The sequence below is a fragment of the Spea bombifrons genome, chromosome 10 (assembly GCF_027358695.1).
Source record: "Spea bombifrons isolate aSpeBom1 chromosome 10, aSpeBom1.2.pri, whole genome shotgun sequence".
In the NCBI taxonomy this organism is placed as follows: domain Eukaryota; kingdom Metazoa; phylum Chordata; class Amphibia; order Anura; family Pelobatidae; genus Spea; species Spea bombifrons.
In genome coordinates this window covers 18,702,358-18,714,791 of record NC_071096.1, presented here as the reverse complement: position 1 = coordinate 18,714,791, position 12,434 = coordinate 18,702,358, and the positions used below count along the sequence as shown (strand labels likewise).

At 38.6% G+C, this 12,434-nt stretch overlaps 1 protein-coding gene across 2 annotated transcripts in view; it reads right to left on the bottom strand.

Annotated features, from left to right (window-relative positions):
- Positions 1 to 6,718: 6,718 nt before the first annotated feature.
- The window catches only part of LOC128467386 (sodium/calcium exchanger 1-like), a 29,154-nt gene continuing 23,438 nt past the window's right edge, over positions 6,719 to 12,434 (bottom strand). Inside the window, exons 3-7 of one of the 2 annotated variants that reach the window (XM_053449027.1) lie at positions 11,677 to 11,771; positions 10,869 to 10,987; positions 10,378 to 10,477; positions 9,412 to 9,684; positions 6,719 to 7,836 (exon numbers count right to left, since the gene is read on the bottom strand). In XM_053449027.1, the coding sequence (XP_053305002.1) occupies positions 7,460 to 7,836; positions 9,412 to 9,684; positions 10,378 to 10,477; positions 10,869 to 10,987; positions 11,677 to 11,771 (964 nt within the window). In that variant the 3' untranslated portion in view covers positions 6,719 to 7,459. The remainder of the gene's footprint in view (positions 7,837 to 9,411; positions 9,685 to 10,377; positions 10,478 to 10,868; positions 10,988 to 11,676; positions 11,772 to 12,434) is intronic. The other variant, XM_053449028.1, reaches the window with a different exon arrangement.

Here is a 12,434-nt window from a genome sequence, read left to right as displayed (position 1 = left end):
GCTGAGACAGCCTCCCCTGCCAGCACTTTCCACTGCCTGTGGCGATGCGCGTAAACAACCTCTACTGCCGGCACGTCTTCTCGATGTGCTTTAACAATATCCCTTGCCGGGACTTCCCACGGGGGAGTGCCGGCAAGGGAGATTGTTAAAGCACATCGTGCAGCTGTGCCGGCAGTGGAGGTTGAACGTCTGCGCGATGTACGTTAACCGGAAGTTGTCCCCCATCGGCCCCACTAGACACCAGGGAGACTGCATTGGTAAGTCAAGGGGGGGCATATCTCGGGGGGACAGACTATCTCAGGGGGGGCAGAGTGGCAGCATATCTCGGGGGGGCAGAGTGACAACTTATTTCGGAGGGGCAGAGTGACAACTTATCTCAGGGGGGCAGAGTGACAACTTATCTGGGGGAGCAGAGTGGCAGCATATCTGGGGGGACAGAGTGACATATTTGCTGGGGCAGAGGGGCATATCTGGGGGCAGATGGGCATGTCTATAAGTAAGGTGCATTAAAATGGCTATTGGTTTTCTGTTTGTATGTAATATATGTTGACTAACTGCATAATAGATACCAAAAATGTTAAAATACAGTGTGTTAGTTAGAATACTGTTTTACTATTCCACTAATGTGTGTTTTTTCTAAAAATCTAAATTTTTCTTTAAAAAAAGCAACTACCTTTTAGGGTGCGGCCTATAATCGGGTGCGGCCTATAATCGAGCCAATACGGTATATTAATATTAGCCCCAGTTGCCAATATATATATTAATATAAGTCCCTGCTGCCGATAACAAGTATAGATCAACATATTAACACACAAACCCAGCTTTGCATGTATAGATCAATTGAAATTCACTTGTGAGCTTAGCACTGAAGGTATATATCAAATAAACAAAATCAGACATACACATCCTGTATTTGCAGGTATACAATAATATATGAAATGTAGCATTGCAGGTATAGATCAAATAAATACATGGAAACAGCATTGCAGGTATTAATCAACTGAATAAGACATACAAACCATGTATTTGAAAGGTATACATAAATAATGTATGGAAACATAGCATAGCAAATATGGATCCACAGAATAACACAAAAAACCCAGCTTTGCAGGTATAGATCAATTGGAATTCACATAAAAACACGGCATTAAAGGTACCTTATATTTAAAACCCCCTAAATTAAAGGCATAGATCACAGGTTACACACCCCAAAGCCAGCCCTGGCATCCACACTGCCCACATAGAACCTGACCAGCACCCAGATAACACACATAAGATTTGTTATCTTTGTCCCCAAATAGCCCACCACAAGTCAACTATGTCCCCAAACAGCCTGGCCTGTGCCATCTTTGTCCCATATACACCCTGCTAGTTCCATCTTTGCCCTTCCACGATTGATACACACAAACACTTTTACAGTCACTCACTAATTCACAATTTCCAGACAATTCATCCACACATTAACTCATGCTCTCCCTCATTCAGACAATTCACCCACACTAACTCATGCTCTCCCTTATTCAGACAATTCACCCACATATTAACTAATGCTCTCCCTCATTCAGACAATTCATCCACATATTAACTCATGCTCTCCCTCATTCAGACAATTCATCCTCATATTAACTCATGCTCTCCCTCATTCAGACAATTCACCCACATATTAACACATGCTCTCCCTCATTCAGACAATTCATCCACATATTAACTCATGCTCTCCCTCATTCAGACAATTCACCCACATATTAACTCATGCTCTCCCTCATTCAGACAATTCACTCACATATTAACTCATGCTCTCCCTCATTCAGACAATTCATCCACATATTAACTCATGCTCTCCTTCATTCAGACAACTCATACACATATTAACTAATGCTCTCCATCATTCAAACAACTCATCCACATATTAACTCATTCTCTCCCTCATTCAGACAATTCATCCACATATTAACTTATGCTATCCCTCATTCAGACAACTCATCCACATATTAACTCATGCTCTAACTCATTCAGACAACTCATGTTCTCCCTCATTCAGACAATTCACCCACATATTAACTCATGCGCTCCCTCATTCACACAATGCATCCACACATTAATTCACACTCTTTACTGATTCTACTTATTCCACCCCTTTCCCTCCCTTATCACTTTCTACCCCCTCTCCATCCCTTATCACTTTCGAACCACACTCCATCTCCTTTCCCTACTCACTATCTATCCTCTCCCCTTTTGTAGTTCTCTCACCTTTAGGTCCAGCAACGGGAGCACGAGGCTTCTGTTTTCTTGCTCTGCTGCGGTGCCCGCTGCTTCACTGCTGAGCGCCGGAATATGACGGAGGTAGAGGCCTCGTGGAGGAGAATGAGGGGTGCCGAGCGGTTGCTAGACGCCCCTCTCTCTCCTCCGCATCAAAAAAAAGCTGGGATTTAAAGTCGCATTGTGACTTTATTCCAAATTCGGGGGGGGGGGAGTGATGCCACTGTTCTTATCTGCCATCACATTGTATGTTTCTGTTTTACATAGAACCTTTGTGAACCTCTACAACTAGTTTTTACACTTATTGCCTTTGCATCAGAGGTGTGCTCTGTTAAATTCAACACGTAGAGCAGGATTCAGTGTTTGAAGGTGCTAAACAGGATGTTCTGAAAATCTTATCAACTAAATCTTCTGCAGTAGATCCTTTTGTGTAATGCCTCCAAAGATGGCTGCCCAACCAGTAGCTTTATCTCTTACTCATAGACAAGCACTGTGGCCTGGTCTGCGTACACTATGTGCTATGTTCTTTGCAGACAAGGGACTCTGGCCCTAAGCTAAAGACTTTATTTAGAAAAAACAGACTGGTTTAGGCTTTCCCAAGATAGACATTTCCAAACCAGATTGCATCATCCTGGGGGTTTTGTGTAGCAGCTGATGTTCATGACTCCAGGTCAGCAGGATACAAACTGTATTGCTCCAGATTGTGCTTAGAACAGGACAAGAAAGAGGGAGCAATAAACTGTTTATTCTGACTAGTCTTGTCCCAGTTGGGGCTCCTCTGCAACATTTTCTACAAGAATGTATCAGACCTCAGACTGTTGGGTCTTGAGTTTCTTTACTCAGGGTTAAATGATAGAGTTTCTTTCCAGACCCCATTCTAGGTTTTAGGTGTTAAAACTGCTAGTTTAGACATCAATAGGATGGGTGCTGTTTTTTATGGTCCTTAAATTACAGGAAATGTCACTTCTGGACCCATTCCATAGCAAGAATATGGAAAGTTTTTTGTTGCACTAAAAGCATCAGGGAAACAGAGGTTGATTATGGACCTCAGCAATGATCTTCGAGAAGCAATGGTCGCTACTCATGAATCTGGGAATGGTTATTAGGCCATTTCAAAAGTGCAAGACAGTTGCCAATCTTCTCAGGAGTGGATGTCCCAGCAAATTCAATCCATGGTCAGACTGTGTAATGCTCAAATAAATTGTAAAAACAATTCAGAAAACAATTGCAAAATTGAGTTACATCTCAGACTCTACAGGCCTCAGCATGTTAAATGAACTACAAGACTTCTGAAACAATGTTGTTTGGAGAGACGAGACCAAAGTGGAGATATTTGGCCATAATGCGCAGTGCTTGAGGAAAACCAAACACATCATATCAGCACAAACATCTCATACCAACTGTCAAGCACGATGGGCTTGTTTTGGAGCTGGGAACTTTTCGTCTACGTTTTACCGCCTCTATCTTCTCTTCGTCATGTCTTCGGAAAGAACACGAAAAAACGCACTCTTCGTGTTCGTTTTCATGTTCGCCTGAAGACGAATGCACAAGTCTAGAATTTACTGCTCCTGGTATATGTCACTGTGACACAACACATCCATATGTGTTCAGGAACATCTCTTGAGTACAGTGATACCCCCATGCATGGGTTTGTTGGCTTGATATGTGGTCACCTTGCACCCATGTGTTATTATACCCCATTAAATAGCCTGGGGTGTCAAACTAGACACCCCAGGGTATTTCAAATGCTGGTATTTTACCACTATCAAAATTTGTGATGGTATTTTTTGTGTTTTTTTTCACACACATTGTACTTCAGGTATGAAGTTGCCCGCTGCAGGAATATGTCACTGTCAAACAACACCCATTTATTTGTTCAGCAACATCTTTTGAGTATAGTGATACCTCCCCATGCATGGTTTTGTTTGGTTACTTGAGAGATAAAAGGCCACCTTTGCGCGGTATGCATTCTTTTGGAAATTGGGCAGTACCTGTATTCAACCTGTAGGGGGAGCACAGACTTCCCAGGAGGATCTGGAGAGACCCTCTAGGAAAGATGTTTATTTTTTTGAAGGACGTGGCCATCTTGCTCTCCAAAGCAGTCACAGTGCATCCTGGGGTGTTTTTTTTTTTTTTGCTATCGAGGCATTTCAGCAACACCCTTTAAGCTTAGAAGGCGATCATGGATCTGGTTTGTGTGTTAGTTAACTTCCTTTTTTCTCAGGATTTTCATGTTTTTTGCCCTATTATTGTGATCTTGCCTATTCTTAAATTGCTGACTGTTGTTTATTTGTTCAGGCAGTTTTTGAAACAGTAGGTGAAGAAGGTAAAGAAATCCAGTACAGGACATTATATTTTTTAATACTGGCCCTTCCGATCTGAGACACAGACCTTGGCTTTTATGAGGTTAATGTTGAGACTAAATAGCTTCAAAATACTAATACTGATTGCGAACCAAAAACCATAATCTGTATCTAGTTTTAATTAAGTGTGCTTTAAAATGTATATAATTCCAGGGTCTATATATAATAATATATATTGCTTTAAAGTAAGAATGCTTTCAAAAATATACATGCTAATAGATCATTTAACAAATTGCAAAGTGAGTGAAAAGAAGAAAAATCTGAATCATCAATATTTGGTGTCAATTCTTCTAGGTACACTTGCACCACAGTTATTCTGTTTAGATTTAAGCAGCTGCAGTTACTTCTCTCTCTTCATGTAATCCTAGACAGACTCATTGATGTTGCGATCAGGGCTCTGTGGGCGACCATCATTTCCAGATCATTCTTAATAACTTTGTGTTAGGAAAAGTACCCACCTAGGTCCTACCTCAGCAGACTTCTTTCTCCTTGAGGCTTCAGGGGAATCCTGAGCTGATGACTGGTACTAGTCCTCTGCTGACACCTAGCATATGTGCACTGCAGGCAGACTTTTAAAGGCACCTCTACCAATTAACTATCCTACTCAATTAATGTATTAAGGGCATTTGGTGCCTTTCCCAGTTCCTCAGTTGTTTTGCCTAGTCTGATCTGCAGCTCAGCTTCCTATTACTTGCTCCTTATACTATGTTCCTGTTCTGTGTTCCCTGTGCCTTCTTCTGACCCCTGGTTATTATATGTGTAAATTACTAAGTAAAATCCAAATAAATAACATCCACTCTAATAGCCTGATATATATTTTACTTACATTTTCACAGAAAGTAATTCTGACATGATTGGTCCTTTATAACTATGTTACCTTATAAAGATATAATAGTATCCTTTAATAAGCATTCAAATACATTTCCTGCAACCGATGTCAAGTACAGGTATCTGTAAACAATGATTGACACAAAAAGAGTCATCCTTCAATACAGAACAGTAATTCTTTACTTTTTTATTATAATCATACTAATGCAAGATAGAAATCACAGAGACCGCCAGGTGAATGGGGAGCACACAAATTATTCATTATGATGCCCATACACTACCCCACGCCAATGATCTGGTTATTAAAAGGACAATACAAGTTCCCTCAAACCCCTTCATAGCTGGAATGTACACCACTTTTGTTTATAAAGTCAAGAGACCTCCTGTTCACTAGAAGAAAATTTGTCAACATGATGGATGGCCTTAATTATTATGGCTAGAACATTTCTAGCAGCCAAGTAGCCTTGGCCTCAAAATTGTTGCTTACACAGTTTGTCATTTTTTCTGTGTTTTTCATACACAGTTTTCCAGCTCTTTGTTTACTATTGCACTATTTAGAAAGCACACTAAAAAGACAATATAATCATGCTGGTATGATGAATTCAGATGGCTTAAATGTTGATGAGCACATGTCATTTTCACATGCTATTGAAAGCACAGAAAAGTAGTCTATGCTGCCAACCACACTACATAGGTCTGATATCTGATAAATAAAAATATATATATTATAAAAAGCGTGGCTAGTTTTAGTTTTTTCAATGATCCTTGTACTTTTTGTTTTATATGACAAACATGACATACTGGCAAAAACACAAATTGCACGGTACTTGACACAAGTCACACACATGTTGAAATAACAGTACGAAGCATCAGACATACAATATGGGTTATAGATATACTATAAACTATACCGTGAGTTGGCGTGCAAAGAACGCATACACAATCATCTTGACACTGTGCTAAATCTACCATTACAACCAACACTTTCACATTATTATTTTTGTCTCGCATGTCCCAATTTCTTCCTCTGAATATACATTTTTAAATTATACCCCCTAACCCCCTCTCTCAGATTTAATCATAATTCTCTCTATTACTGCATTTCACTATCCCTACCTTCTATAATTTGTACTTTTCACTATTCCTAGCATATGTTCTGTTTAATTCCCACCTTTCTTTCTATTTCCTCAGCTAATCCTATCTTCCACAAAGTTGTGTATTTCTTCTGACACTTCTGTTTCGCCCTAATTATGGGTACATTTTACTAATGTATTTGTTCCATTTACAAACTTGCCCTTTTCTGTTCTTTTTAACCTAGTTCATTAAATAAAGTTTTGCCTTTTCTCACACCTGTCTTTTGTGGGTTTTTTTTCAATTTAATACATTATTTTGTCTTTTTTTCTCTCTTGCATATATTATTCCAATCTTTGTTCCCATCGCCTGATGTCCCAAAGCAACTTGGATCTGTTTTTGCCCACAGGTGATAATGGAAGCCCTGGATATGCGTTGTTTTCTGGTAAATTGTGCTGTTTGATTGCATTGTCTTTATTGTATATATTATTGAAAGTCCAGGTAACTGTGAAAGTCATAATCCTTCTGTAACTGCAGAGGAGATTAATTTAAAACAGCAATGGCATTTCACACATTGTGATAACAGGTATCCGTTATATTATCATTTGGTGCCTCCAAGTGTAATATTAAAAATGATAAAATATGTCGGATTTAATAGTTGCCCAAGAAGTGAAAATATAACTGTGCTCTACATCATTGAGGTTATAATTGATTTCTCAAGGTCGTTACTATTGCCTTTATTACTACCCATGGTAAGGCATTATTATAAGGAATTATTATTATTGCCCTAAAAAGGAAACAGGAAAGAGAAAAATGATTTATGGTGATTAGATGACCACCATCAATTACTAAATTGGCTATTGCTTAAACATACAATTCACTAATAATTTCATGAATATTTTTGGAGGGGAAACTATTTTATGAATAGCCTGAGTGCCTCAGAAGCCTTTGATGTGGCAATAGGCCTCCAGTGAGGCCAGGAGTATGTACAGAAGCCATAGGCTCAGGAAAAGAAGGGAAGTAAAGACCTTCGGAATCCAAGGCCCCCCGAGCTCACCCCCTATTGCTTGGCGTCGACGGTAGAGTAGAGTGGAGAGGCAGATTATGGACAGACCAGTAAAGAGGGTTACTGAGAAGGCAAGACTCCCAGGATCCACAAGAAAGGTTTGGCCTTTTCCAGCCCAGTATATAGCAGCAATACTCCATGCAATTCCCAGACCTAAGAAAACATTCACGGCATTGCTGCCTGTCACATTTCCAATGGAGGCATCTGCAAATGGGTCTTGCACTGCTGCCACCTTGCTTGCAAAAGTGTCTGAGGAGACAAGAAGAAAGGTGAAAAGTCACATAAAGTCTACTGCTGTCATAATTATTTCACCTATTCTATACTGGTTACACTCTAAACCATGAGTAGGACTCATGTCACATTCCACTTGTTGGATTAGCAACTGATCTGGATGCTGTCAGCCCTAAATCTAATATTATTTCACTCCATACCAGGTCTAGGATCTTATACTTTCCAGATAGGAAACTATTTATGATAGAACCAGTTTAAAAAGTTTTCCTCATAGGATTTTAAAATTGTATGTCCAAGTAGGCAGGAGAAAGCTTACTCTAGAGCATTGGATTGGTTCTGAAAGAATTGCAGTGAGCCTTCTCCTCCCTGAATTGCATCCAGTTTCACCATACTGGCTCCCAATAAACTGTTCTCACTTGTAGTAACACCAAATGTTTACCCCTCATATGATCTCTGGAGCATCCATTAACTAAATTCCCAAGTATGCATTTATCAGGTCAGAGATACACTGAGAGATTGTTAGCCTGCCAAGTTGGCTAAACTTGACAGAAAATTTCTAGTACAGTATACTTTGGTGGCCATTGAATTCAAGATACAGGGTTTGTAAGTGGACCTGAACTGCTCTAAGCTCGATCTGAGTTTAGTACTTTCCAGTTTAGTGAATTCATCCTTCAACACCGGTCTTGTCGAAGTTGCCATAATAGTAAGTTATCTTCCAACCACACATCAACATTCCAACACCAATTCCTCTCACTCATTGAAATCTATACAATTATTGTCTAATCAGAAATTGTTTCACAAGTTATATAGGCACATTTGTAGCAAACTTCTAATTATATGTTGTAAACTGACAAATGTGTGTACACTAGGCCTCTATCCACACTAGCTGCAACTCCCTTCTGGTGTTTCAACCAGCAAACAAAAAGCACATACAACAAACACAAAGTGGATTGTGTGCTTAATACAACTTATGTGTAAATAAATATAGAATATGGCACCGTATATCTTTTACCTAATATTCCATATATAGATATGACAGAAAAAGAAACAAAATATACTGCAATATGTTTAAATAAACTATATGATAACGGCTAAGGGCCACTCGCTCCCTATAGAGCTAATGGAATCTGGTTGAAGATAAGACCCTTAGGGTAACTGTGTTTCTACATTACAAGTTTTCAGGGTCCTCACTCAATAAAGGCACAGAAGCACATAGGTAATTATTAAAAAATATATATGAAATATATAGCTTACATTTAAGTATGGCTACCCTGTCTATAGAAAGTGAGTGGCCATTACCCACATTCACTAGTATATCTTGTTTATTTAAACATATTGCACTATATTTTGTTTATCTTCCTTTTATATCTATATTTGGAATATTATGTACAATGTTTAAGGTGTAATTTTCTCTATTTCATTACACATATGTGTTTATCATAATTATATATGTTGTTATTATTGTACCTTAATTTATGATAGGATGAGAAACTCTGAAGGACAACACTAATCAGTAGCACCTGAATAATTTTTATCATTATATCTCAAACTTCCCCACTACTTATGAATAGGTTTCTTCGGTACATTCCATACCTGGCACTGATGTTCCCAAAGCAACAAAGACCACAGCAGTGACAGAATCCTTGAGCCCAACAGTGCAGCCAAAGTGAGCAGCCAGGTCCCCAGTGACAGCAGTGAGGATCCCAATGATGCAGATAGAAACCAGAAAACAGGCCCAGCCCCCCCAATATTCAGTGGGTGGCACAAAGGCGAAGAGGACCTTCCAGAAGACAGTCAGGAAATGCATGATGTAGTCACAGCAACTAGGCAGCCCTTCCTCACTGCTTTCCTCATCATCATCATCTCCTGCCCGGGAGGATGTGAAGAGAGGGAGCAGGCACAAAAAGATACAGTGGGGAATGGAAGGGAAAAAGAAAGGAGGAGATGAGTGGAGATTGGCAGGCAAATGGTACAGATGGATGAAGGAGATAGGAAAAAGATGGATTTTAATAAAACAAGGCGAGGAAAATTGTGAACCAAATAAAAGTAAAGCAGAAGAAAGTAGGAAGAATTGGGATAGGAAATGAACAGATAAAGCATAGAGAATAGATTGATAGTTAATAGGGTGAAAAGAAAAGCCAATAGTGGGGGACATAGGATCAGAGGAGCAGAATACAGCAAAGACAAAAGTTCCGCAAAATACGAAGGAGAAATAGGGGTATGTTGAAAAGGAAAAATAGGAACAGATAAGAGGGCATAAAAGGCATACGAAAAGATGCGAACAAAAATGAAAGGAAGACAAGATTGCATAATGGATGTTGCAACAGATGAAAGAACATATACAAAGAGGGAAGGAAGGCAGTGTTAGTCATGAGACAAGGTGCTTCATATGTGCATATATGTGAATCACAAGTAAGGAAGTGATTGGTCATACAGGGAGTCACTATGTAATTTATAATTAAATGTGTAATAGCTCTTTGAGTTCAGGTGCGAGGTTAGGGTGGCTGGCATTACCCAGTAAGGGAACATGCTGACATAGTGAAAATATGTGACACTTACCTGCACTGACAGTCACTGCACTTACAAACTGTTCTCTCCAGCTGCTGCTTCCAACAACAAGGGCCAAGTTAGCTTTCTTAATCAGCTTGTCCACTGTGCTCTATTTGAAAAACAAAGTAAAAACATTTATTATGATTTACATATTAATTTATATAGCTCAGCATACACTAGAGTGTTGTACAATAAGTAAATAGGACAAAACAAGTAGTAAATAACATAACAATTTTGACAGAAAGGTAAGGGGCTTTGCTTGAACAAGCTTACATTTGGCAAGTGTATGCATTCAAGATTACTTAACTTCAGTTAAGTAGATCTTCTCGAATTATTTATGGTTGACATACAATAGCCTTGTTGTTTCCCACATAAATCACAAACACTATTCCATTTTCATCTGTTCACATGCTTCCACCACCAATCTCCCTTTCCATTCCTTTCTCTCTTCCTCATCTTTAACTTTTAGGTTTCATGGTACCCCTCTTTTACCTGCTCACCTTGAACTCATAGGATTCTTCTATTATGACTTCCATCTTCCAGTGCTCCCCTAAACTGGGGCTCCCAGCTATTTCTTCACTTCCTTTGTTCGGCACCACCCATTTCTTACTAGTATCTCCTATGGAACAAAATAAAGGATGGTCAGAATAAATTGTCAATGGCAATAGAATATGTGCTCCTTTTAAACACCCTCAAAGATCCTGATTTATGTTAAGCAAAATATTTATGAAAAAAGTATAGTTGAAATGATACCATTTATTGGCTAACTGAGAGTTTAATTGCAAGCTTTCGAGACCAAGTTGTTAGGTCCCTTCCTCAGGCATTAAATGGTATAATTTCAACTATACTTTTCTCCTGTTTTCTCAACAGCTAACATGGTACAAAACCTTTTATCATCAAAATATTTATGCAATCCCATAATCTGTATTGCACGTTTAAGCAATTAGCATCATATTTTATCCTGCCTACGTAATTAGGTTAAAAGGAAACAGGTCAATTTAGTTAAGCAATTTTAAATACCTATGTATGTTAAACAAAGTTTCAAGACAATCAGAATAAAACCGGTTTTATTTTCTTTCCATTGCCAACCCAAAACATTGGACCCACTTTTACCACCAGATAAACCAATCTTTCTTTTATTAGCCTCCCCCTATCAAACCCTTCTTTTTACTCTACTTGTCTCACTCACTGTAAAATGCATTCTCAGACTGGACAGTTCCATAAAATCTCTACCGAAAGCTTGTGTGAGTAACATAATTTAGGGAACTGCCAATGCCATTTAGTACCAGATCTGTCTCCGTCTCTTACCTCCTCTCTGAATTTCTGGTTCTCCAAGCTCAATGAAGAAATTCTTGTTTTTTTCATATTCTTCATCATCAATAATCTGTATCTCAATAAATCTCCTACAGGGACAAAAGACAATTAAACACGACAATGTAACCCTAAATCAAATTTGTTAATCCATTTTCAGCTATTTTACATAGATGTACAAAAATCATTAGTGTCATTGTATTTAAAAACATATGTTTGCATTGTTACCCTTATGAATTAATTTCCAGCAAAAATTAAATATCTGAAATACTTCCAGTGAGGTTTTATATTCTGTATGCGCAAATAAGGAGTGAAGATGCTAGAAATCGATAAAAGTGTATTTGTGATAAAATTAGTCATTGACCAATGTTGATAGAGTGAGATAAAGTTGTATAAATGTTTAACACCTCACAAGTCCTGTTCTGTTTTTGATATGGAATGTATATTTCAGAATAGGTCTGTAAAGTCTTGAAAGCTATGTTACTCTACATCTTACTCTATGAAAGTTACGCTGCTGAAAAGTATTAAAACATCACCAATATGACAAAATACATTATCATGCAAAAAGTAATGCACATTTGATTACTAATCAGAAAGGGTAGCTACACATCTGTGACTGAAAAAAATAAATTAAGACATTAACTAACTTCTGAGGACAGGACCAAACATGGAGCAGTGTAGCAGCAAAGGAATTTCTCCAAGGCTTGGTTAGACTATTCCGCTGCACTGTGGAATTCCCATCTGGCTACAGAAGG